This window comes from Sarcophilus harrisii, chromosome 1, assembly GCF_902635505.1.
Source record: "Sarcophilus harrisii chromosome 1, mSarHar1.11, whole genome shotgun sequence".
NCBI classification, from domain to species: Eukaryota; Metazoa; Chordata; class Mammalia; order Dasyuromorphia; family Dasyuridae; genus Sarcophilus; species Sarcophilus harrisii.
Window position 1 is genome coordinate 597,037,279 of NC_045426.1, and position 23,443 is coordinate 597,060,721.

Here is a 23,443-nt window from a genome sequence, read left to right on the forward strand (position 1 = left end):
TAGCCCTGTTTGCCTCAGTTTCCTCATCTGCAAAATGGCCTCGAGAAGAAAATGACATACCACTTCAGTATTTTTGCCAAGAAAACCCCAAATGGGGTCACAAAGAGTCAGATGTGACTGAAATGACTGAACCATAATACCTACTCTATGATTTCACTAAACTTACTAATTTGTTTTTCTTTATATGAATGTTACTTCTCTGAATATTTCTTTGCACATATCACTGCAATGTTTTTTCCTTTGGATCAACTTCCTAACTTTCTTTTTTCCCTTCTTTAATAGAAATATACATTTGATTTTCATAATTATCAATTAATATTTATATTAGGAAAGTAAAAGTGATTTAATATTAGGGAAAGAGTCAATAGAACAAATTATATCATAAGAAAGCCATGGAAATCACATCCATCCTATTGAAAAGACATGGAAAGACTTTTTTTTAATAAAATACAATATTTACCTCCTAAGTTTCTTTGTTTCCTTTAAGAATAAGCTCAAGTTCTCTTGCAGATATTTTCCTGTATCTCATTCTTCTACCCCCAGCAAGGGCATTTACTCTGATGTTAATTTTCCATTTATATCACATATATCTTATATTTACACAGTTATTGATATTTTTTCCTAATTATAATTTGAGATCTTTAAGTGCAAGGATTCTCTTTTTGTCTATCATCACTTCTATATCTATATTTATCTATCTATATATATATATATCTATATATCTATATATAGCATATATAGCATATATATCTCACTATATATATAATATATAATATAATAAAATAATATATAATATATAATATAAAATATAAAACATATAAAATATAACATATAATAACAGTAAATAATATCTAGTAATATTATAACATAATAAGCATTCAATAAATGTTTGCTTAATAACATCAAAATGTTATATAAAAGTGAAATTAGAGTAATTATTAAATTATTATAGTAAAATATTATATCTGGTCCAAGATTACAGTATTTCCATTTCAGAAAAAATAACAGCAATAACAAAGATAATGATAACAACAACTGGGGTCTGAGTTATTTTCTCCTTTTACCTTTGCAAAATACTTAATGGATTAGAAATTAAAGGAACATCAATCCAGCTTTATGTGGGACAAGCTGTTATTTATCAAATTGATTTAATGATGGAAAAATATAGTAGGATATATGTAAATATTATTCATGTGTGGACTGTGTATATAAAAGAGCTAATTTTCATAAAAGATCAGCAGATTGATTGATTGTATCTGCCAATATGCCACCAATTACAATGAGAATAATTGAGTCATTATATAAATGAAGAAATATTTGTTTGAAATAAATGGTCAATACAGGCAAAATTATTAATTATTTCAATTGTTGCAAAGAAATTCTTCTACTTTGTCAGTACAATTTTTACAATCATTTATTTTTTTAAGCATTTAAAAATGCTTGTCAACTTCCTTGGTATTTGTCCTTCCCAGAGGGTAAGTGTGAAAATGGAAATGGTGAGCATGGGGTACTCTTAATAACAGTTCCTGTTATAAGGCATATGAATAATGATAGAAATTAGATAATGTATCTGGAAATTCTCTAGGTATTTGAAAGAAGTTATGTAAAGGATGACACATAGATAAGAATGCTCCATGGGTACATTTATGATGCCATGAGAAAGGAATTTCTTGTTGGGTAGAATAGCTGTGCTATGCTTTGGGGAGAACATGGATAAGGTATAGAGTACTGTCAGTTATAGAAAGATTATGATCATTAGAGGCAACTATTGAATCACTGAGATTATAATTCCAATTGAGTATTTGAATACATATATATATATCAATTTATATGAATATATAACACAAATGTATTATATAACACACATATGATGTATAATATCTAGCATTTAAGTACACTCAAATTATCTATCTGTAAGTACACAGACATACTTTATAAATATATACAATTTTTTATTAAAATAATAAAAGAGAAATTCAAAAATGTACTTCATATAATAGATAAAAATCTATAATGGATAATATTGTGGTCCCTTTAAATATAGTTTTATGGATGAATATTTGCATAGAGTGTGAACAAGTAGATTTTAAAAAACTTCACTTTAATGCAAAATCATTTCAGAAAAATAACAAATTTCATACTTTTGAAATAAATACTTATTTTGATTAAAAAAAAAAAAATATATATATATATATATACACACACACATAGGAACTTACCTCCACATCTAGGAATTGGCCCACTCCACATTACTTTGCCATCCATAAGTATGCAAGTAATTGTTTCTGTTCCTTGTGTTTTAATAAATCCTTCTTCACAAATAACTGATATTGAACTTCCTAATTGAAAATTATCTCCAAATCGGCGTGCATTTATTGGTATTCCAGGATCAGGACATTCGTTGTGTCCGAATGCTTTAGCACAAAACAGAAAAAAAAAAAGTCACATCACACATGAGAGACAGATAGATGATAATCCAGGCTTGAGTACACTATAAATTCTGTAAGTTTTTAGTCTGCCTGATTTCTATTTTTCTTTTTTTTTTTTTTAATTTTAAGATTCTCACTGAATTCTTATGAGATAATTCATATGTGTAGGGAAAAAATACAAGCCTCCTACTCAAAAGACTATTCCATTAAAGCATTATGAAATACTGAATTTTAAAGTAATCACATATTTCAGGAGCTAATGAGTAGAGATTACATTTTCATTGCTACAGGAGTTTTTACACAGTTTTTTTTTTTTTTTGTTTTGTTTTTTGTCATGAATCCTTAAGCAATCTTATTCCTAAAGACTACCCAGAGTAATATTTTTAAATTCATAAAATAAAAGATTCCAAAGGAAACTAATTATCAGAGAATATAGATATCAAATGATTAAATTAAAAGTTTATCAACTCCAATTTACAAGTCCCTACTGTTTAGAGCAAAGGTTGTCAGTGGGTGGCATATGGCCTCCAACACTTCCAAAATGTCATCAGAACCATATTAAAATGCAAATGAGGAATACTTAAGAAAAATTAAGCAGTAAAGCATAGATAATATCATATGTTTAAACTAAATCAATATTTGGCCCATAGGAATATCATTGCTTTAGAATAGTCAGAATCCCCAGTTCAAGTGTGGCTTAACCCTACAACACAACATCATGCTAATACCTTTCTTTTGACATTATCTTTCCTTTATTGTCTCTATAATTTGTATATATTGAAGTATTTACATGTTCTCTCTTCCATTAGAATGTGAGATCTCTGAGGGCAAGGACAGTGTATACTTTTCTTTTTACCTTGGGAGTTTATTAGCACAGTGTCTGGGACATTTTGCATGTATCTACACACACGTTTATATGTGGTTATGCAAGTCAATATTTGTCTAATAAAAATTATAAATACTTATTAAAATTACCGCAGTGAAAAGAATAATTTCTTACGATAACTGAGTATAGAAAATGCTTGAAGTCTGACTATATAGTACTGCTCAAGGTTCAATTTTCTATATGCCATACAAATAGATATATGTATATATATACATATATATATATATATATATATATATATTATAGTATATGGGAGAGTAATCTGCTCATTAGTCTTTTATTTTGGAAGAATGGTTTAAACTAAGCTTAAATTTATTAAATAAATCAAAGCAATATTTGACTGACTGTTCTAGCAGTATGCACTTGTTGATATTTGCACTGAATATATATTTACTTAGTACCAAGCATGACATGGAAAAAAATTAAATTATATTACAATAATAAACACATGATAAACATGAAAAATAAAAATAAATAATGAAGTACTATCATCAAAATTAGAATTAAATAGATTTAAAGAAATAATTGTGAGTATATAAGGATAAAAAGATTGTGAATTTCTCAGAGCAAGACAACATATTTATAAAGAATATTGCCTAAGCCCAAAATGCAATGGGTTTTGCTTTAATGAGGTGCATTTACATTTGAACAATTTATTACTCACAGTATTCATCACCAGTGCAACTTTGAAAAGACTACAAATGCATATTGTTAGAAATTCTCTAAGCTGGATATTGGAAGAACAAACAAATAACGAGTATCTCTTATTTTAAATGGGGCAATATGAAGAGACTTTTAATCTCTTTGTCATATGACAATCTATTATTAAATCTTCTTATCTCGCTAAGAGTTACCAAAGTTAAGTAATTTCAAGAAAAAAAGTTCCTTCATATTCTACATTTTAAGATTTGATAGAACCATTGAAACAGAAGTATCAATATCTATGTATATTAGTAAATTCATGGATTCTTTCCATTTCACTTTATACAATTTTCTATTGTTTCATTATTTTCCTAAAATGGAAATATCAATTTGCATTTGAAATACAGGAATTAGGGGGAAGAATGTGTTTCTCCCCCCCCCCCCCGCCTTAAAAATATCAAATCTACAAAAAGGACAATAAATTGAATTATCCAATATAGAAATAATCCTATTTACAGGGTTAATATATTCTATAGAATAAGGTATTTTTTGCCATCTAAATCAGATTAAAAACAACTTGTAAAATTTTAAATAGGTATATTTCTCTTGAAAGAGAGGAACAATTGTGTAGTGGATAAATTCTTAGAGTCAAGAGAATCTGAATTCACAAGGGATTTCAATGAATCAATTGACATTAGATAGTTTCAAAATGTTTTTCATAATTTTAAGAATTCTTTGTGTAAAAATGAATTTGTAATGTGAATTAATTTAAGTAAGAACTAACTGTGGTTGAAAGAACACAGTTAAGTTGTAACAAATTAAACTTCAATTAATTAAAATTTAATGTAATTTTTAATTATTATTAAATTTTAATTAATTTTAAATTAAAATTTAAAGAGTTTTTACAAATAGATGAAAACAAATTAATTTAGTTCCTAGTTAGCAAGACTATTAGTCCTTTCCTTTGAAATCTAGATAAGCTTCTTTCTACTGAACCTTCACTTTTTTTCCTTCCTTTGCAACATCCTCAACCGTTCTACCATATCTGATTTCCCTACAATACAGTGAGATCTGAGATTTCTTCTCCTATAGAGGTTTGTGCTCTTCTCTAAAGGAATTTGTCTTTACTATAGATATTTTTGTGGTATTTGCCTTGAATACAAAAATTACATTGATGGAATACTGGGTTAAGTACCAAGAGACCAAATAAGTCTCATCAATGTTATCACTATCATCTTAGACAACTCTTTAGATCTCTGTGTCCTCATCTGGTAAATAAGGGATAAACTTATAGGATCCTTTCCCACTTTAATGGTCTATGATTCTATGTAATACTGAAAATGACTTACTGTTATATGTTATGTTAAAACCCCGGCCCGACATTGAGTGGTCTGCTTGAAATTCCAAGCGCAGAATATGACTATTACTAGTGAGATGAGAAGGAACTTCAGCACCAGTGAATGTTCCAAGGATTGGAGAGTCTGGAGAATCACCATCTTTAACAGCAAGGAAGTCAAACTGAGATTCCAGGTCAAAGTCGTTAAATGAAAGATGTATCCGACTTCCAGGATCTGAGATGATTGTCCAAATACAATTTAAATTATTTCCATAACCTTCAGGGTAATCAGGAGAAAGAACTGTCCCCATTGGTGCAGTAAAATTAGAAAGGCAAGGAACTGTGAAAAAAAAATTAGAGTAATATGCATTTTCAAAAGCTTCCCTTGTTATTTTTTTCAATCTGTCTTCAAGATCACTATAAATGGTTGCTTCTTTAGTCAATTCATATTCAACATTCAAAGGATTTGGATTATACGTTAAAAATATTGAGCTTTTTAAATTATATAATCATATTGACCCTTAAACCAAATAACAGAAGTATAACTGGAATACATAAAGAAATACAAAATAAGCCACTTCATGTAGACGGAATTATTTTCTTTTTGAGAAGGAGTTGAGGATGACCTAGATTCAAATCTTGCCTCAAACCCAATATATATAACCTTGGATTAGTCATTTAAACTCTTAATGCCACAGGCAACTCTGTGAGATTATGAGTTGGGAATCTTAATCAGGATAGGGCTTTTCCCTATAGAGATTTCACCACACAGTTGGAATCAAAAATAGTAATTAAAATGCCTTTATTAGATTAGATTTTCTGCACATTTTTAAATGTGAAAAAAATTAAATAAAAACCTAAAGAGAGCAGTAAAAATTGAATATGATGAGCTTGAAAAATAGGCACTATTTGAAAAGCTTTAGAGAATTTAGGATTACCTAGCCTCCTGGAAAAGCAAAAAAAGGCAAAAAACCCAATAAAATAAAACAAACTCAAAAATAACCCACAAAGAAACAAACAAATGGTCTTATAAACTTGTTTTTCCCCAAAGTTGTAGTTGTGGGCTTGTAGTGAAAAAATAAAATCTGTATGGACAAACAGTACCATTGTAATAGGAGACAGGTAGAAGCATTGGTCTCATTTAGTTTTTAGTTTCTAAGAAAGTCTTGTCCCAATTTATGAAGCTATATAGTAACAGAATTAAATTTGTAAGTTGTTCTCAAAGGCTTGGCTTGGGAGAAGCCAAGGCTTCATTATTTTTTCCTTATCATAAATAATTTACCATGAGACAACCTTGTTCAGGATATCTAATAAGCACTTAAATAAAAAAAAAATCTAATTTAATTAAGTAAAGCAATGAGCAGACTTATTTAGGCTTAAGGGAAAAATGTTAAGTGGGAGAAAATATTGCTTGTGTATAATTTGAGAAAATACTACTACTAATACATTCCTCAAATTTCCTATTATCTTATCACTATTCAATAACTGCAATAACTGTGGCGACATGTGTCTAGTATAAGAAAATAGAAATTACTAATAGTCTTCTGATACCCTAGGAATTGTAAGAGTTTTATGACCTCTCTCTTTGGTTGTTTCCTGAAACAGGTTTAATAGAGTTGATTGAATTGATAACTACATTGAATTGCTGGGCCTGTGGGCATGTAATGAAATACATTAACAATACTAAATTAAAATATTTTTTTAAAATCCCAAAATGTCTTTAGACCAGAAGAAACTACAACATAATTTTCTCATATAAATAAAGTATCTTGGAAGTCTTGGATCTCTGTGATTTTGGAAATTGAATGTAGACAAATAAAAATATAAGAAAAGGCTTATGATATGTAACTATTCATACTGTTATATTGGCTTCATCTTTTCTAACTTATATATTATTATTTTATGAATTTAAGTCATGCTATAAACACACACATATATATATAATACTTATCTTTATACTTAATGTCTCAGTAATAGTCTTGCATTTTTATTACTTGGTAATTAAGATACAATTGCATTGAATATGGTCATAGATCAATAGATAATGGGGATTAAAATTTTAGTGTAGTTACACCATAGTTTTAGCATATGTATTTGGAGAAATATACTTTTAACTAAAAAACACTGTATATTAGGACCTTGGCGCAGTTCATTATGCACAACATAAATAAGAGGCAGCTAAATGAAAAATATACCACTGTGGGTGAGTAAGCATTTAAGAGCAAAAATAAGTTAATGCATTATACATAAGAAAAAGGTCTTTAAATAATTTAAATACCCTTGATTGCAAGTCAGTCTCTACTAACCTGATGATGTAAATCATCTTCTACAAATTAACATATAAATGTATATATGAAAAATCTAGACATTTATAAAATATACTTTGTAATGGATATAACATTTATTTTAATAATTTAATCACATTAGATTATCATTTTAATAATTAGAAGGGGAAGATAAGATTTTAAGTAACAATGAAATATATTTTCTAATAGGATTATAGCATCATAAGTGAACTAGTTTATTCTTCACTCCCTCAAATTCTTATAATTGTATTTAATTATGAACATTTCTAGGCATGCATATTGTGAAGTGTTATATGAAAATGAAACACACTGTACTCACAGATACAGATTGGTATGTTTGCAGACCACTGGTTATTTTCTTGACAAATTATTGATTTCTCTCCAATAAGCTCAAATCCAAACTGACATTCAAATCTTAAAATATCTCTGTTCGAAAATCCATCTCCTTCTCGAATTCCATATAGTGGTGTTCCAGGATCTCCACAGCTCTCTTTTTCAATTTCTGTGGAAATAAAAATAAAGTATTTCCTTACTAAAAATGAGATATACACATGTTCCTAGTTTGATAATACAGGTTTCAGGGTTTGCCCTTTGTTCCAGAAATAGATACAAACAGAAAATGGAACCATCTTTTGGCTAATCTTAGATCTTTTCATCCTAATTTTAACCATAGAGTCATGGAACAAGATCTATAGAACTTTAGAGAAAATGTTTCTTTTGCAGATGAGAAAACTAAAAGGCTGATATGAGAGAGCCAGAACCAGAAGATAGAAATTTAGAATCATTCTTCTTTGTCCTCCTCTTCCTCCTCCCTTTCCCCCACATCTCATCTCTCCTAATCCTCTTCCTAGCATACTTGTCCAAAAAGAGCTTTGAGCATTATTAAGAAGACAGGAATTCAAAACCTGCCAACAATGCTAAAAAAACATTTGTAGCTATGAGTGAATCATTTGACTTTTTAACTTTTATGGATATGTTTCCTCATCTGTAAAATGGGAATAACAATATTTGTAATGCTTACATCTCCTAGGGCTCTCTTGAGGGTTAAAAGAGATAAGGTATGCAAAAGGATTTATAAATTGCAAAGTTCTATATTAATAGTCAATATATTGCTATTTTGATTATATAATTTTCTGCATTTCCATTATTAACAAATAGTGTTTTAAGTGTTATTCTAAATAGGACTAAAACATAATGTATTTGTAAGAGAATATAAATATGTTGAAGGGGAAAGGAGTTGTTTTTGTCTCTAAAACTGATTAAACCATGTTTCATTAGTTTTCTAATGGGTCCAAGATGATTTAGGAATTAATAAAAGACTGACAAAATATGTAGATTTCTAAGAATTTAAATTTTGAAGTTGTGATTTTTCATTCTGATTCAAAACCTGAACTACTTTTTTTTTTTAGGAAAATTTTTACAAACAAAAACAATTTTTGAAATAATTATATATCTTTCAATCAAAATGTTTTTACTCAAAGACAATACAGTTTTCATGTTCTTTCTATTTTTCAATTAATATATTGGATTTTTTTCAAACTATTTTAGATACCTATTTGCCATGGAAATATATATGAAATATGTTTATGGGGTCCCATTTTTTACATTTCTGTGCTCAGAATTGAGAGGATAGATGTTTCTGTCTTCTTGACAAAGTTAGACTGGCACAGGAGTGACTGAAGTAATTACCTGGTGGACCCTGCTGGTTTAGCTGTGCTTCTTGCACAGACAGAAAGTGGCAAAGACAAGATGGATGGATAAGCAAGTGCATTTAAAAGGATCTTTGACAATGAGTTACATTATCACTATTACCCTTTTATGGACAGGGAACACTTAAAGTATCCCAGGGATCTTTAAATAATGATATGACTATTTCATGAATTGTCCAGTCAGATTCCTTTAGGGTTTTAAGAAACTTAAAAAGCAGCACAGCAGGCCTGTAGGCAAATTTCAGAGGTGGCAACATTGGGCTGAGAATAGGATTGTAGGAGTTCTCCAGCCAAAAGGAGGTTCTGCTGAAGGTTCTGCTGCATCAGAACCTGGAGTATTGTTTCTGACCCCTGTAATTCTTTCAGTTCAGTCACTCATTTGCAATGTTCTGGTGCTTGATCTGTTCCCACCAGTGGAACTTATTCTTGGCTGTAGCCCAACTCCTTTTTGGGAAGGGTTCGTTCAGCATCATAGATTCTATTTAGCCATATAGTGCTTGCCAGGCCCTAAAAATATGGCAACCCCTTCTATTGTATATTTAAATCCTCCCAGTGAAAGGATTCATAGGCTATGTTTAGCAGAGAAAAGACAAAAAGTTCAGTAATTCAGAAAGAAATGTAGTTACTTTAATTGTTTCTATTCAGGGTGTTTCAGTTTGTTGTTCAGAATGATTGGCATAGTTGATTGATGATCTTGTTTGAGATTTCAATTCTAGTTCATCTAAAATTGCCAAGACAAGTAACATATAGGCCTTGAGTCAGTCTGTTCATAAAGCTTTGTAGGTAAGGAGGTGAAAGACCAGTTGGGCTTTGGTTGGGGGAGGGGGGGGGTTGTCAGAATTTTTCTGATCTTACAGTATTTCACAGAGAAAGACAAGAAAATAGACTAGATATTTATTAGTATGGGGATAGTTTGCTTTGAGCAGGCCCTGCTGTTTGTCTGTTAATAGAATCCTGTTATCTTGAGCATGAATAATCTCAGTGACAAAGAGTTATGACTAAAATGTGAGAATAAGGAAGAAATAAGCCCAATAATATCAAGATTGTGGAATAGTCCAGACAAATACTAGGAACTTCAAGTGATCACCAGGATTTTCAGAGCCCAAGTAGGCTGAGATTCCCTCTGAATGAGTGTCATCTTTCCCTCCCAGCAGTAATAGGAGGGAGAAGTCAAAATCTAAGTAGTAGAACTGTACATATTTAGGTTTCTGGGATTCTGCTGGGAGTGAAGATTTTTGTTTGTTTTGTTTTGTTTTTTTTTTCCTAGTAAGGAAACATTGATACCTAGTCTTACCTTAAACACTTTGATTTAGTTGGTTTGATCTTTTTCCAATTAAAATTTAAAAGCCCAATGAAATTATGCTGTATCTCTCTGAACAAACCCCACCGAAAACCACTAGTTACATAAAGAAGGAATATCAGATATGATACAATTAGGTAGCTAAAACCAAAAGCCCAATACTAAGGACAAAAACATTGCAGTTTGCATAAAGGGCTGCAAAAGGATAGGGATGTAATTAATTCTCTACTGGTCAGGAAGAGATTGTTATTACCCTTGGAGTGCCCTATGGCTTTTTTTTTTTTTTAATTTTTAATTTTTTTATTTTTTTAATTTTTTTTTTTTAATAGCCTTTAATTTACAGGATATATACATGGGTAACTTTACAGCATTAACAATTGCCAAACCTCTTGTTCCAATTTTTCACCTCTTACCCCCCCCACCCCCTCCCCTAAATGGCAGGATGACCAGTAGATGAAATATATTAAAATATAAATTAGATACACAATAAGTATACATGACCAAAACGTTATTTTGCTGTACAAAAAGAATCAGACTCTGAAATATTGTACAATTAGCTTGTGAAGGAAATCAAAAATGCAGGTGTGCATAAATATAGGGATTGGGAATTCAATGTAATGGTTTTTAGTCATCTCCCAGAGTTCTTTTTCTGGGTATAGCTAGTTCAGTTCATTACTGCTCCATTAGAAATGATTTGGTTGATCTCGTTGCTGAGGATGGCCAGGTCCATCAGAACTGGTCATCATATAGTATTGTTGTTGAAGTATATAATGATCTCCTGGTCCTGCTCATTTCACTCAGCATCAGTTCGTGTAAGTCTCTCCAGGCCTTTCTGAAATCATCCTGTTGGTCATTTCTTACAGAACAGTAATATTCCATAATTTTCATATACCACAATTTATTCAGCCATTCTCCAACTGATGGACATCCATTCAGTTTCCAGTTTCTAGCCACTACAAAAAGGGCTGCCACAAACATTCGTGCACATACAGGTCCCTTTCCCTTCTTTATAATCTCTTTGGGATATAATCCCAGTAGTAACACTGCTGGATCAAAGGGTATGCACAGTTTGATAACTTTTTGAGCATAGTTCCAAACTACTCTCCAAAATGGTTGGATTCGTTCACAACTCCACCAACAATGAATCAATGTCCCAGTTTTCCCACATCCCCTCCAACAATCATCATTATTTTTTCCTGTCATCTTAGCCAATCTGACAGGTGTGTAGTGGTATCTTAGAGTTGTCTTAATTTGCATTTCTCTGATTAATAATGACTTGGAGCATCTTTTCATATGACTAGAAATAGTTTCAATTTCTTCATCTGAGAATTGTCTGTTCATATCCTTTGACCATTTTTCAATTGGAGAATGGCTTGATTTTTTATAAATTAGAGTTAATTCTCTATATATTTTGGAAATGAGGCCTTTATCAGAACCTTTGACTGTAAAAATATTTTCCCAGTTTATTGCTTCCCTTCTAATCTTGTCTGCATTAGTTTTGTTTGTACAAAAACTTTTCAGTTTGGTATAATCGAAATTTTCTATTTTGTGATCAGTAATGATCTCTAGTTCTGCTTTGGTCATAAAGACCTTCCCCTTCCACAGGTCTGAGAGGTAAACTATCCTATGTTCCTCTAATTTATTAATAATTTCATTCTTTATGCCTAGGTCATGAACCCATTTTGACCTTATCTTGGTGTACGGCGTTAAGTATGGATCAATGCCTAGTTTCTGCCATATTAGTTTCCAATTTTCCCAGCAATTTTTATCAAACAGTAAGTTCTTATCCCAAAAGCTGGGATCTTTGGGTTTGTCAAAGACTAGGTTGCTATATTTGTTGACTGTTTTATCCCTTGAACCTAATCTATTCCACTGATCAACTAATCTATTCCTTAGCCAATACCAAATAGTTTTGGTAACTGCTGCTCTATAATATAATTTTAGATCTGGTACAGCTAGGCCACCTTCATTTGATTTTTTTTTCATTAATTCCCTTGAAATTCTTGACCTTTTGTTTTTCCATATGAACTTTGTTGTTATTTTTTCTAGGTCATTAAAATAGTTTTTTGGGAGTCTGATTGGTATAGCGCTAAATAAATAGATTAGTTTAGGTAATATTGTCATCTTTATTATATTTGCTCGCCCTATCCAAGAGCATTTAATATTTTTCCAATTGGTTAGATCAGACTTAATTTGTGTGAAAAGTGGTCTGTAATTTTGCTCATAAAGTTTCTGATTTTCCCTTGGCAGATAGATTCCTAAATATTTTATATTATCAGTAGTTACTTTAAATGGACTTTCTCTTTGTAACTCTGACTGTTGGATTTTGTTAGTGATATATAAGAATGCTGATGACTTATGTGGGTTTATTTTATAACCAGCAACTTTGCTAAAGTTGTGGATTATTTCTAATAACTTTTTAGCAGAATCTCTGGGGTTCTCTAAGTATACCATCATGTCATCGGAGTGCCCTATGGCTTTGAACAAAGTTGAGTACACATAGGAATAATGTTCAATATGAAATTGATAGTATTTGCTCTTTATTATTATACACAATCTGGCAACTGATCAGCAGCACCTACTATTAGTTAAATGTGTGTGTGTGTGTGTGTGTGTGTATGTATATGTATTTAGTGACCCAAAGGTGATTAAGTTCTATGTTAATTAGTTTGCTTAACTAAAAAAAAAAAGAGGAAATTCAGTTTTCATATTTTTTATTGTAATTTTGGAAGACACAAATTAAATCCACTCAAAATGCTTTTGCAAATATCATCAATGATCCCAACTATCCTAAATACATAGTGCCTTCATACAGACATTTTGCTTATTAATTTTTCTGTTTTATGTGTTTGAGTGATTGTGTGGTATACAAGAAAGTGTGTGGGAGAGAGGTTAGATTTTAATCTTCTTTTCTTTTTAATAAAAATAAACCGGAGGCAATATAACCATTTTACACTTTACGTAAGAATGGTCACAGGAAGAAACTCTTTTCAAAGTGCATGGAGCCTGATAATGTATACTTAATCAGGAATAGTTACTACTTTTCACTATTTTTAAAAAGTAAAATAGTATCAGAGCAAAAGGCAAAGCAAAATATTCAATCTCAATAAAGGACTGAAAATACTAATACCATGTTCAAAGACCTAACAGGATGAAGTTACTTCCCTGAAACACTTTATACTCTGATGCTTTTCCTAGCAAGATTTTTTCAGGAGAGCAATTCTCATTGAATTTTATCTTTTGAATAAATTTTTGAATAAATCTAGTTTAGGCATTGGCTCAAATTATTTTCATATTCTGCTGCTATCTTATGTAAGCTGAGCATACAAAACAAATTTTTACCTTTTGTATGCTGGGTACTAAACTCCAGTTATATTACATTGACTGCCAGAAAAAAGTTGGCTTGTCCTTAGTACCTAAATTTCTGATAATAGATCAGAATTGCAGAATATTAGAGAAAAGTACTCCATCTCATTCTACTACCTCCTACTTGAAACAAATATGAGGGTATCCTGCAATGACAGAGGAAAGAAATAATATTTTTAAGAATGGGGGGGCTATGATTTTACATGCCTGAGAGAGACTAAGTTTGCAAGAAGAGAATAGGGTGATGATGGCAAACAAATGAAGAGATGAATTTTACCTACTTTTTTTTTTCACATAGAAGAAGACTCAAATTGCTTGGACATGGCAACAATTAAATACTTAAAGTATATGAGGATCTCACTGTACAAGCCATATGACATGATGCTTAATACTACAAATTTAGGCAACATAATAGTTATAATTGTGTACATGAAGTCTTGCTTACAGCAGAATTAACTGAGCTCCTATAAGTACCTTAAAAATTTCTAAATACATGCTATTAATACAGAATTTAAAACGTTTATTGATTATTATTAGAGGAGTATTTGACATAACTCTTAACAGTTTAGCCTTTGAGGGAAATGAAAACTTATCAAATGAAACATCTGATAGTAAGAAAAGTTTTTAACAATTAAAAAAAAGATATTTAAATTGTGGAATGAAGTTAATATAAACTATCTGACAAAATACATGCATAGTCAGTAAATGGAGTGGAAAGCTAGAAAATATTAGTATTGGCTGGATTTTTCTAGCAAATTTCATGGAAGAGATTAGACACACAACAGAATTTTAGAAGCAGAAATAATATTAATGATTGAGTCCAACCCTTTCTTCCACAGATGAGGAAACCAACCAGCTGGAGAGTTTAAATGACTTATACTTCTATATAGTATATACAAGTTATATATAGTAAATACAATGTTTTAGATTTTTATGTTTATAATTTCTTTGTTGGTATAGGATCACATATTTAGGGAATTGAAAGGACATATCATATTACCTCTAATTTTATAGATAAGGTTAAGTAATTTACCTAAGTTTCCAATGAGTTAAGTAAGTAGTAGCACAATGATAATTTCAATTCAGGGACTCCAATTCCTAATCCAGTGTTCTTTCCATTATAATGCGATTCCTCTTACAAAATTAAAGTTTCATTTTACTGATTTTATCAATAAAGACATTTAAGTTCTAGAATTCCAAGATTAAGTTATTTCTTTGATTTTTTTTAATTCAACTATGAGTACAATTTTTTATTAGGCAATAATCAAACAAACAACCCCCCCCCAAAAAAAAAAAAAAAACAGGAATAAAAAACAATCCTGCTAGTTCTTTTTTGATATCAGTCTTGGAAGATCATGGAAATGTAGTGAGAGAAAAAAAAAGAAAAAAATGTTATTCCAGACAGGGGATACATCTTAAAGAAAGAAAAAAATAGTAGAGATGAGCACAGGAAAGTGAAGAAAGAATGACCATGATTGTAAGGAGAAGGCCTGTTTGGGAATTGTAGGGAGTTAGGTAGACAATAAAGGATCAAGTTAGAAAGCACATTTATAATCACAAATAATTTCATCTAGCTGTTTAAAGTTCTTTTATTATTTTAATAAATTTTATATTTGTTTCATTTAATATGAATCTTAAGGAACATCAGTAAAATTTCTGGGAGTAGGGGAAGAGAAATGTGTCCATGATAGATTACTTTTATAGGGTAATAAAAAAATATTTTTCAAAAGGACTTGAATAAGATTTAAGAACTCTTGGGAACGAGATAACAGATGGAAGGCTGGAAGTTCCAGGACATTAAAGTAATGCAACCAAAGTAACAAAGACTCAAATAGAAGATCCAAGTTAATATGAGCATGGATAGATTTGCTATGGATAGATTTGAAGAGATCTGTGAACTTGGGTGTGCAAAAGTAATTCTTTATTTTACTTTTCTTTAAGAGAAATTAAGTATTTTCTTCAAATATGATTTTTGCAACAAATATATTGAGATTATTCAATAAATTTCATAAACTTCTAAATTGACCCAGGATACACACACACACATATGTGTGTGTGTGTGTGTGTGTGTGCTTGTGGAGAATTACTGTACTACAATGTGAAAAGTAAAGAAATAAGCATTTATTAAGTGCCTATCATGTTACAGGAGAAACATTTAATAAATCCTATCTCATTTGATCTTTACTAGAATTTTGAATGACAAATTTTCTTATCTACATTTTACAATTGAAAAAATCCTGGCAGATAGCAGTTAAATGACTTGCCTAGAACTATACCAACTAGTAAGTGTCTGAGGCTAAATTTGACCTCAACTTTTCCTAACTTAAGCTTGAGCATTCCTGATGATATTGGCAGACATATCAGACAGGAGACTGAGAGATTAATAAACTCATATGGTAGAAAAGGCAACCAAATGATATTATTTTAATCTCAAAACAAATAGAATGAATTGGAAACAGAGCCAGCTGATAAGTTAGTGGAGCCAATTCCATTTTGAACAATATTTAGTTGTCAACTTCATTTTAGGAAGCATCTTGTCAAACTCTGAAATTTCTTCGTTTCCTGTAAAGTTAAACTCAATTATCATCTACATGTAATTTCATTTAATTTCCCCCATTACTCTTTGTGTGTATGCACAAACACATGCATATCACACATATATAACATTTACTTCATGTATATTCACACACATATGTATGCATATGTTATGTAATATCCTTCTATGTAGAAATATATTTTTATATAATCATCTCCTTTCAATAGAATGATGTCTTCTTGAGAAAAGAGATATTTTATTTTTGTCTTTTTATCCAAATACCTAGGATACTGGCTAACTCAAGGTAAATTTTAAATACATATTTATTGACTGATTAACAAAAAAAAATTTACTCTTAATTGCAATATATACATATAAACACATACACACAATGTAATTTTACAGATAACTAACTTTGCTTTATATCTATATGACAACATAAAACTGTAGCATCTATATTTATATATACATACATATATATGATTGCATTATAATCATTTTGCAAATATTGTTATGAATAAGTTTCACAAGTAACAAATATTTATTAAGTAATAACTTCATGTGAGACAATGTAATAGATCCTAGAAATATAAAGATTAAAAAAAAAGCACAGTTCCTGCTCTCAAGCAACCTATATTCTGATGGAGGCAATGAGAAATATATGTTGAAGACATGCATGATACCAAGTTTGAAGTGCTGGGGGCAAAGAAAAATATTTTTGTCCTTAAAATACACATAATGGAAAGGAATGTATAAATGCAATGTGAAAGCTGAGAGTTGCCCTGAAATAGCAAAAATAAAATAAAATGAATATTCACATAAAGCTATTATTAGCTTATGCTGATACTTGGTAAGATAAACAAATAAAGCAGCCATGGTTTAACATCCAGAAATATGGTTGAGTTCATCTTGATTAATTGGCAAGTCTTCCAGTTCTTTTTTTTCTTAATTGATACTTTATGTCATTCTCCAAAACATCTGTTGCAAGTATTTTCTTTTCTCAAGACCCCAACAGCAACTTCTAATGACACATTTACAGCACATGATTTGAATCCCTACTTCATAGAGAAGATAGAAGCTTTCTAATAAAAATTCATTTAACTCATTCATTTCTTTTTTGCATTTTCCAAAAGTTATTACTCATTTTTCCCTCTCTCTAGAATTAGAAGAATATTCATCTTTTTCCTTTATGGAAATGATGCTTTTCTGTTAACTCACTATATATTTTCTCCTTATTCTATTACAATATGAAAATTACTGCCACTATTCTGGTGGTTTATCTCAGTATTCATCTCCTATAGTGCTGAAATAACTTTTTCTATCATGTCCCTAACTTAAGGAATCTTTACCCTGTCCTCTTTCACAGTTCTCTTTTATTTCTAGTCTTCCCTATTAGAATATAAGGGACTATTTTCTTCGTGCTTGTATTCTCAGAATTTAGGATGGCATATAATAAGCATTTTTTTTAAATTGTTGATTAATGAAGGAACAGATGAATAAAGGTATAAGCATTTATGTAATGTCTACTTTCAGGCACTGTGTTAATAAATGTCTCAAAAACTAGACTAGCTGAAAGAAATCTATTCTGTTATTCAGCTCTAGGCTGGAATCCACACATAGCTCTTCCAATCCTTTCCTAGAATTTACTTTTCTATAAGGTTGAAATAGTCGCTATATGCTCTGCAGAAAACTTTGGTTTAAATAAGCAGGGAAAGGGAACAGAGGTAAAGGTGATAAAAAGACTTCTCTAATCCTATCACAATATTCTTACCTTCACCCTCTTTAAGGATGTCTTTGATTCTGTATTGTATTTGATTTGTGGCAAGCATTTAATAAATAATTATTAATTGGCTGACTAATTCTCTCATATTTCTGACACATAGGGCAAAGAAGAATTGTTATTTTCTTTGTTCTTATTGTCACTATCATTCCCTTCTTCTTCTAACAACTAATGGCCATTTGTCCTTCTCTCCATGCTGTCCAAATTCTTGTTTGTTCTACTTAAGAATCACCAAATCACTTTTTTTTTCTAGTGAATATGTTTATTTTTAATACACCTTGCTTTATGAATCATGGTGGGAGAGAAAAAAAGCATACAAAAGAGAAAAACTATGGGAAAGATAAAAAAACAGAAAACAATGAACATAGCATGTGTTGATTTACATTGTCCCCCCAGTTTTTTATCAGGATGCCCAAAGTCTACTGGGATTGCATTGAATCACTGAACCACTGAGATAAACCAAGTTTTTAATAGTTGATCTTTGCACATTCTTGCTGTTATTGTGTAAAATGTATTCTTTATTCTTCTTGTTTCAACATCAGTTGGTGTAAACCTTTCCAGACCTTTATAAAATCAGCTTGCTCATCATTTTTATAGCACAATAATATCCCTTTATTTTCATATATTTCAAATTGTTCAGCCATTCTCCAATTGATGGGCATCTACTCATTTTCCAATTCTTTGCTACCACAAAAAGAGCTACTACAAATATTTTTGCACATGTGAGTCCTATTCTCTCCTTTATGATTTTCTTGGGGTACAGACAAATAATGGCACTGCTGGGTCAAGGGATATGCATAGCCTTATAGTCCTTTGGGCATAGTTCCTAATTGCTCTACATAATGGTTAGATTATTTCCCAATTCTACCAACAATGTGTTAGTGTCCCAATTTTCTCACATCCCCTCAAACATTTATCAATACCTTTTCCTCTCATCTTTGCCAGTCTAAGAGGGGTAAGGTTGTACCTCAGAGTTGTTTTAATTTACATTTCTCTAATCAATAGATTACTTTTTTCATACAACCATAGATGGTTTTAATTTCCTCATCTGAAAATCATCTCTTCATATCGTTTGACCATTTATTAATTGGGAAATGACTTGTATTCTTATAATTCTTTTTTTTGTTTGTTTTTGTTTTTGTTTTTGCTTAGGCAATTGGGATTAAGTAATTTATCCAGGATCACACTTATAGGAAATGTTAAGTATCTAAAGTCAGATTTCTAACTCAGGTCCTCCTGACTTCAGGGCTGGTGCTCTATCCACTGTGTCACTTAGCTGCCATGATTATTATAAATTTAAGATATTTCTTTATTTATTGTAGAAATAAGATCTTTGTCAAAAACACTGACTATAAAGATTTCCCCCCAACACTGGACTTTCCTTTTAATCTTGTTTCTTTTGGTTTTGTTTGTGCAAAAACTTTTTAATTTACTGTAATCAAAATTCTCCATTTTGCCTTTCATAATGTTCTCTAGTGCTTTTCTGGTCATAAATTCCTCCGTTCTCCAAAGATCTGATGGGTAAATTATCCCTTGTTCTCCTAATTTGTTTATGGTATCATGCTTTATGCCCAAATTATGTACTCCTTTTGACCTTATTTTGTTATTGGATGTGAGATGTAGGTCTATGCTGAGTTTCTGACATGTACTATTTTCCATTTTCCTAACAATGTTTGTCAAATAGTGAGTTCTTATTCCAGAAGCTGGAATCTGGAGGTTTATCAAATACTAGATTGCTATAGGCCTTGATTATTGTGTTGTGTGTATATACAATCTATTCCACTGATTCACCACTCTATTTCTTAGCTGGCACTAACTAGTTTTGGTGACAGATGCTTTATAATATGCTTTTAGGTTTATTACTTCTAAGCCAACATATTTTTATTTTTTCATTAATTCCCTTGAAAATTTTGACCTTTTCTTATTTTACATAAATTTCATTATTATTTTTCTAATTCCATAAAATAATTTTGGCAGTTTCATTGGTATGACACTGAACAAGTAGCCCAATTTAGGCAGAATTGTTATTTTTATTATATTATCTTGGCTTACCCATAAGCAACTGATGTTGTTTCCAGTTATGTAGAACTGACTTTATTTTTGTGAGAAGTGTCTTGTAACTATGTTTATATAATTTGTGGATTTGTCTTGGCAGGTAAACCAAGTATTTTATTTTGTCTAAAGTTATTTTAAATTAAATTTCTCTTTCTTTCTCCTCCTGATGGGCTTTGACAGTAATATATATCTATGCTGATATTTTTTGTGAGTTTGTTTTATATTCTGCAAATTTGCTAAAGATGTGAATTGTTCCCAGTAGGTTCTGAATAATTTTCTAGGCTTCTCTAAGTATATCATCACAATCTGAAAAAAGTGATAGTTGTATTTGATTACTGCCTATTCTAATTTCTTTAATTTCTTTTTCTTGTCTTATTGCTAAAGCCAACATTTCTAGTATAATTTTGAATAATAATGTTAATAATGGGCATCCTTATTTCACCCCTGAACTTTATCAATTAATTCAGAGTAAAGATAGCAGAACTGTTGGAGCAATTTATATTAAAAATGATATTAAAGAGAGTAACATGTCTGAAAGACTTTAGAACTCTGACCAACAAAATGAAAAACCAAAAATAAAAAAAAATAATTAGTATATGTCACTCATCCCTTTAGAGAAAAAGAAATTTTTATGAGGGAAATAGAATCAAGGACTAATGAGGAGACAAAAAGATAACACCTCAAAATTTGAAATTATTTCATGTTTCTTGATCTTAATCATATCTAAGGAAAGTAAAAAGAAAATAACTGACATTTATGAAGTGCTTAAAAACTTATAATACTTTATATACATTATTTTTATAGGTATTACAATTCCATTACTTTAATTAAAAATTTGGGAATAACTTTGATATTTATCAAAACTCCTGACTGATTTTTTTCCCATCTCAGCAATCAGTTTTTGCCATTTATCTGCATTTCACATTTATTTGCCTGAATAGCTCTTTTTTTCTCCTCAGGATATTACTTAAAGAAAGGAATATTTTTTCTTTTTCTTTTATTTTTGTATTTCCAAATCTAAAATAGGATCTGAAGCACAGAAGATGATGCTTAAGAAAAACATGTACAAAGAGGATTTTGGCTGTAGTGATAATCTACTCAGTGATCAATCTCTGCTTTATAATAATTGATACCCTAATTAAAATCTTCATATAAAAATTCATTATAAAATGAATCCTCCATAAAAGATGCAAATTTGCTGATTATAACTCTTAAGATCTGACTTGGAAAAAAACACTACTTTAAATATGAGCTTGAAAAAGATGTGAAATATTGAAGAATGGGATTAAACAACCATTGAGAGAACATTCACCGACTATATTCTAGCAGGAAAGAGCATAATCTTCCCCTCAAATACATTCTTTACAAGCAAAGGCCTTCTAAGAAGTAAACTATACAGCTTTCCTCTGCAAAATTCATATTAGGAAATAGGCTGTGTCTACAGTAATAAAATCTGTAACATGTTTTGAAACCATGATGAAAATATTGTTACTTAAAATCCACTTAAACTATACATAAAGATTCAATAGAAAACATACACAATTTAGAGTGTTGATAAGTATGGATGGTATGATAAAAAGGCATTTTATTTGCCAAGCAAGGCATAGCCCACAAAACTTACAATTTTGAGAAAACATCTGGAAATAGTAGTTAAATCATAGACTATTTTGCGATTCAGAAAGTGATGTACTCAGAAAAAAATGTCAATTCTTAATCATATCCTTTCATAAAACCAAAACCAATAAAACAAAGCCAAATATGCTCAAAACTGTTAGAAATCATAGCCTTCTACAAGTTAATATAGTGTGCTTTTCCTATCCAAAGATGATACTAGTCAATCATCATCAATAGAGTATTTTCTTCAATTTGCAATTGTGCTAGTCATGGCAATATATTTCAATTAACTTCTATGCAATAAATAATAATTGTGCTAATTAAAAATATAACTAGGAATTTAAAATTTCAAGGTATAACAGAATATGCTCTGGGATAAGCAGAAGGAAAGGTACCTTAAAATAGAATTTAAAACATTACTACAAATTAAATTGGGAGTGAATGACAGGCCTTAGTCATTTGGGACATAAGATCTTGTGTTACAGGCAATATCTTTATACACTAAGATCATATCACTACTGAGGAAGATACTGAAAGAAAGGGAAAAAAAGTATGATTTGAATCATGGATGTGCATCATGGGATATGGATGATTTCTGGGAGGAGGAAACATCTAGTAATTTCCTATTTTATTTACTGTACTGTTTTTACTTTCTAGATACTGATTCTAAACACTGAAATATTACATACTCATAGGACACTCTAAATTTGGACATCCTTAGAGAAAGCTCTGGTCACCCTGTGCAATTATAGTTCTGCTTGTTAAATTCAGAGTTCTTTAAGCACTATTTAAAATTGAGTTTACATAAAGCTTATTCCCTGTTCTTATAGAGCCAAGATTCTGAAGGAACTATGTGACACAACTAGATTACCTACATGAAATATTATAAAGATATCTAAACTCTATGAGTATTCATTCCACACAAGGTAAGCAGCAATACACAGTTCTATGGAAAATGTGGAGGTAAAGAAGCATTCATGAGCTCAGAATGACAGTATCAATAAAAAAGAAATAATCTAGTCCCATATGAACAACAACAACAATAGTGAAACAAAGTACTTGGGTAACAGAAAGAGGAGAAAGCTATCTTTCAGTTTGCTGTCTGTCAACCTGTCCATTTTTTATCATTTTTCTTTAAAGTACAGAGACTAAAAGATCAAAGTACAATATAGATGCATATATATATATATATATATATATATATATATATATATCTCCAAATGTCTATAGCTGCAGTCTTAAAAAAATTAGCTAATAAGAATAGCTCAATATTTTTTGAACTATAACAGCAATGAAAGCAAATGGATTTTCTGTGGTGGGAAAACTATTAACACTAACAGTTTAATAGCTCCCATTTAAAATGTCTAAATGTCTCCACTTTCTCTGTAAGGTAGTAACTAGAATTGAAATTATTTCCTAGCCTAACTATATACTGTAGTTGGAGTAAGAATCGTATCATCTTCATTTAAGAGGGGGAAAATATC

The 23,443-nt window shown here is 30.4% G+C and overlaps 1 protein-coding gene across 2 annotated transcripts in view; it reads right to left on the reverse strand.

Annotated features, from left to right (window-relative positions):
* CSMD3 (CUB and Sushi multiple domains 3) overlaps positions 1-23,443 on the reverse strand; it is a 1,575,929-nt gene that overhangs the window by 581,707 nt on the left and 970,779 nt on the right. For both annotated transcript variants that reach the window (XM_031954893.1, XM_031954946.1), the window contains 3 exons: positions 7,919-8,101; positions 5,307-5,633; positions 2,220-2,414 (listed from right to left, as the gene is read on the reverse strand). In XM_031954893.1, the coding sequence (XP_031810753.1) occupies positions 2,220-2,414; positions 5,307-5,633; positions 7,919-8,101 (705 nt within the window). The remainder of the gene's footprint in view (positions 1-2,219; positions 2,415-5,306; positions 5,634-7,918; positions 8,102-23,443) is intronic.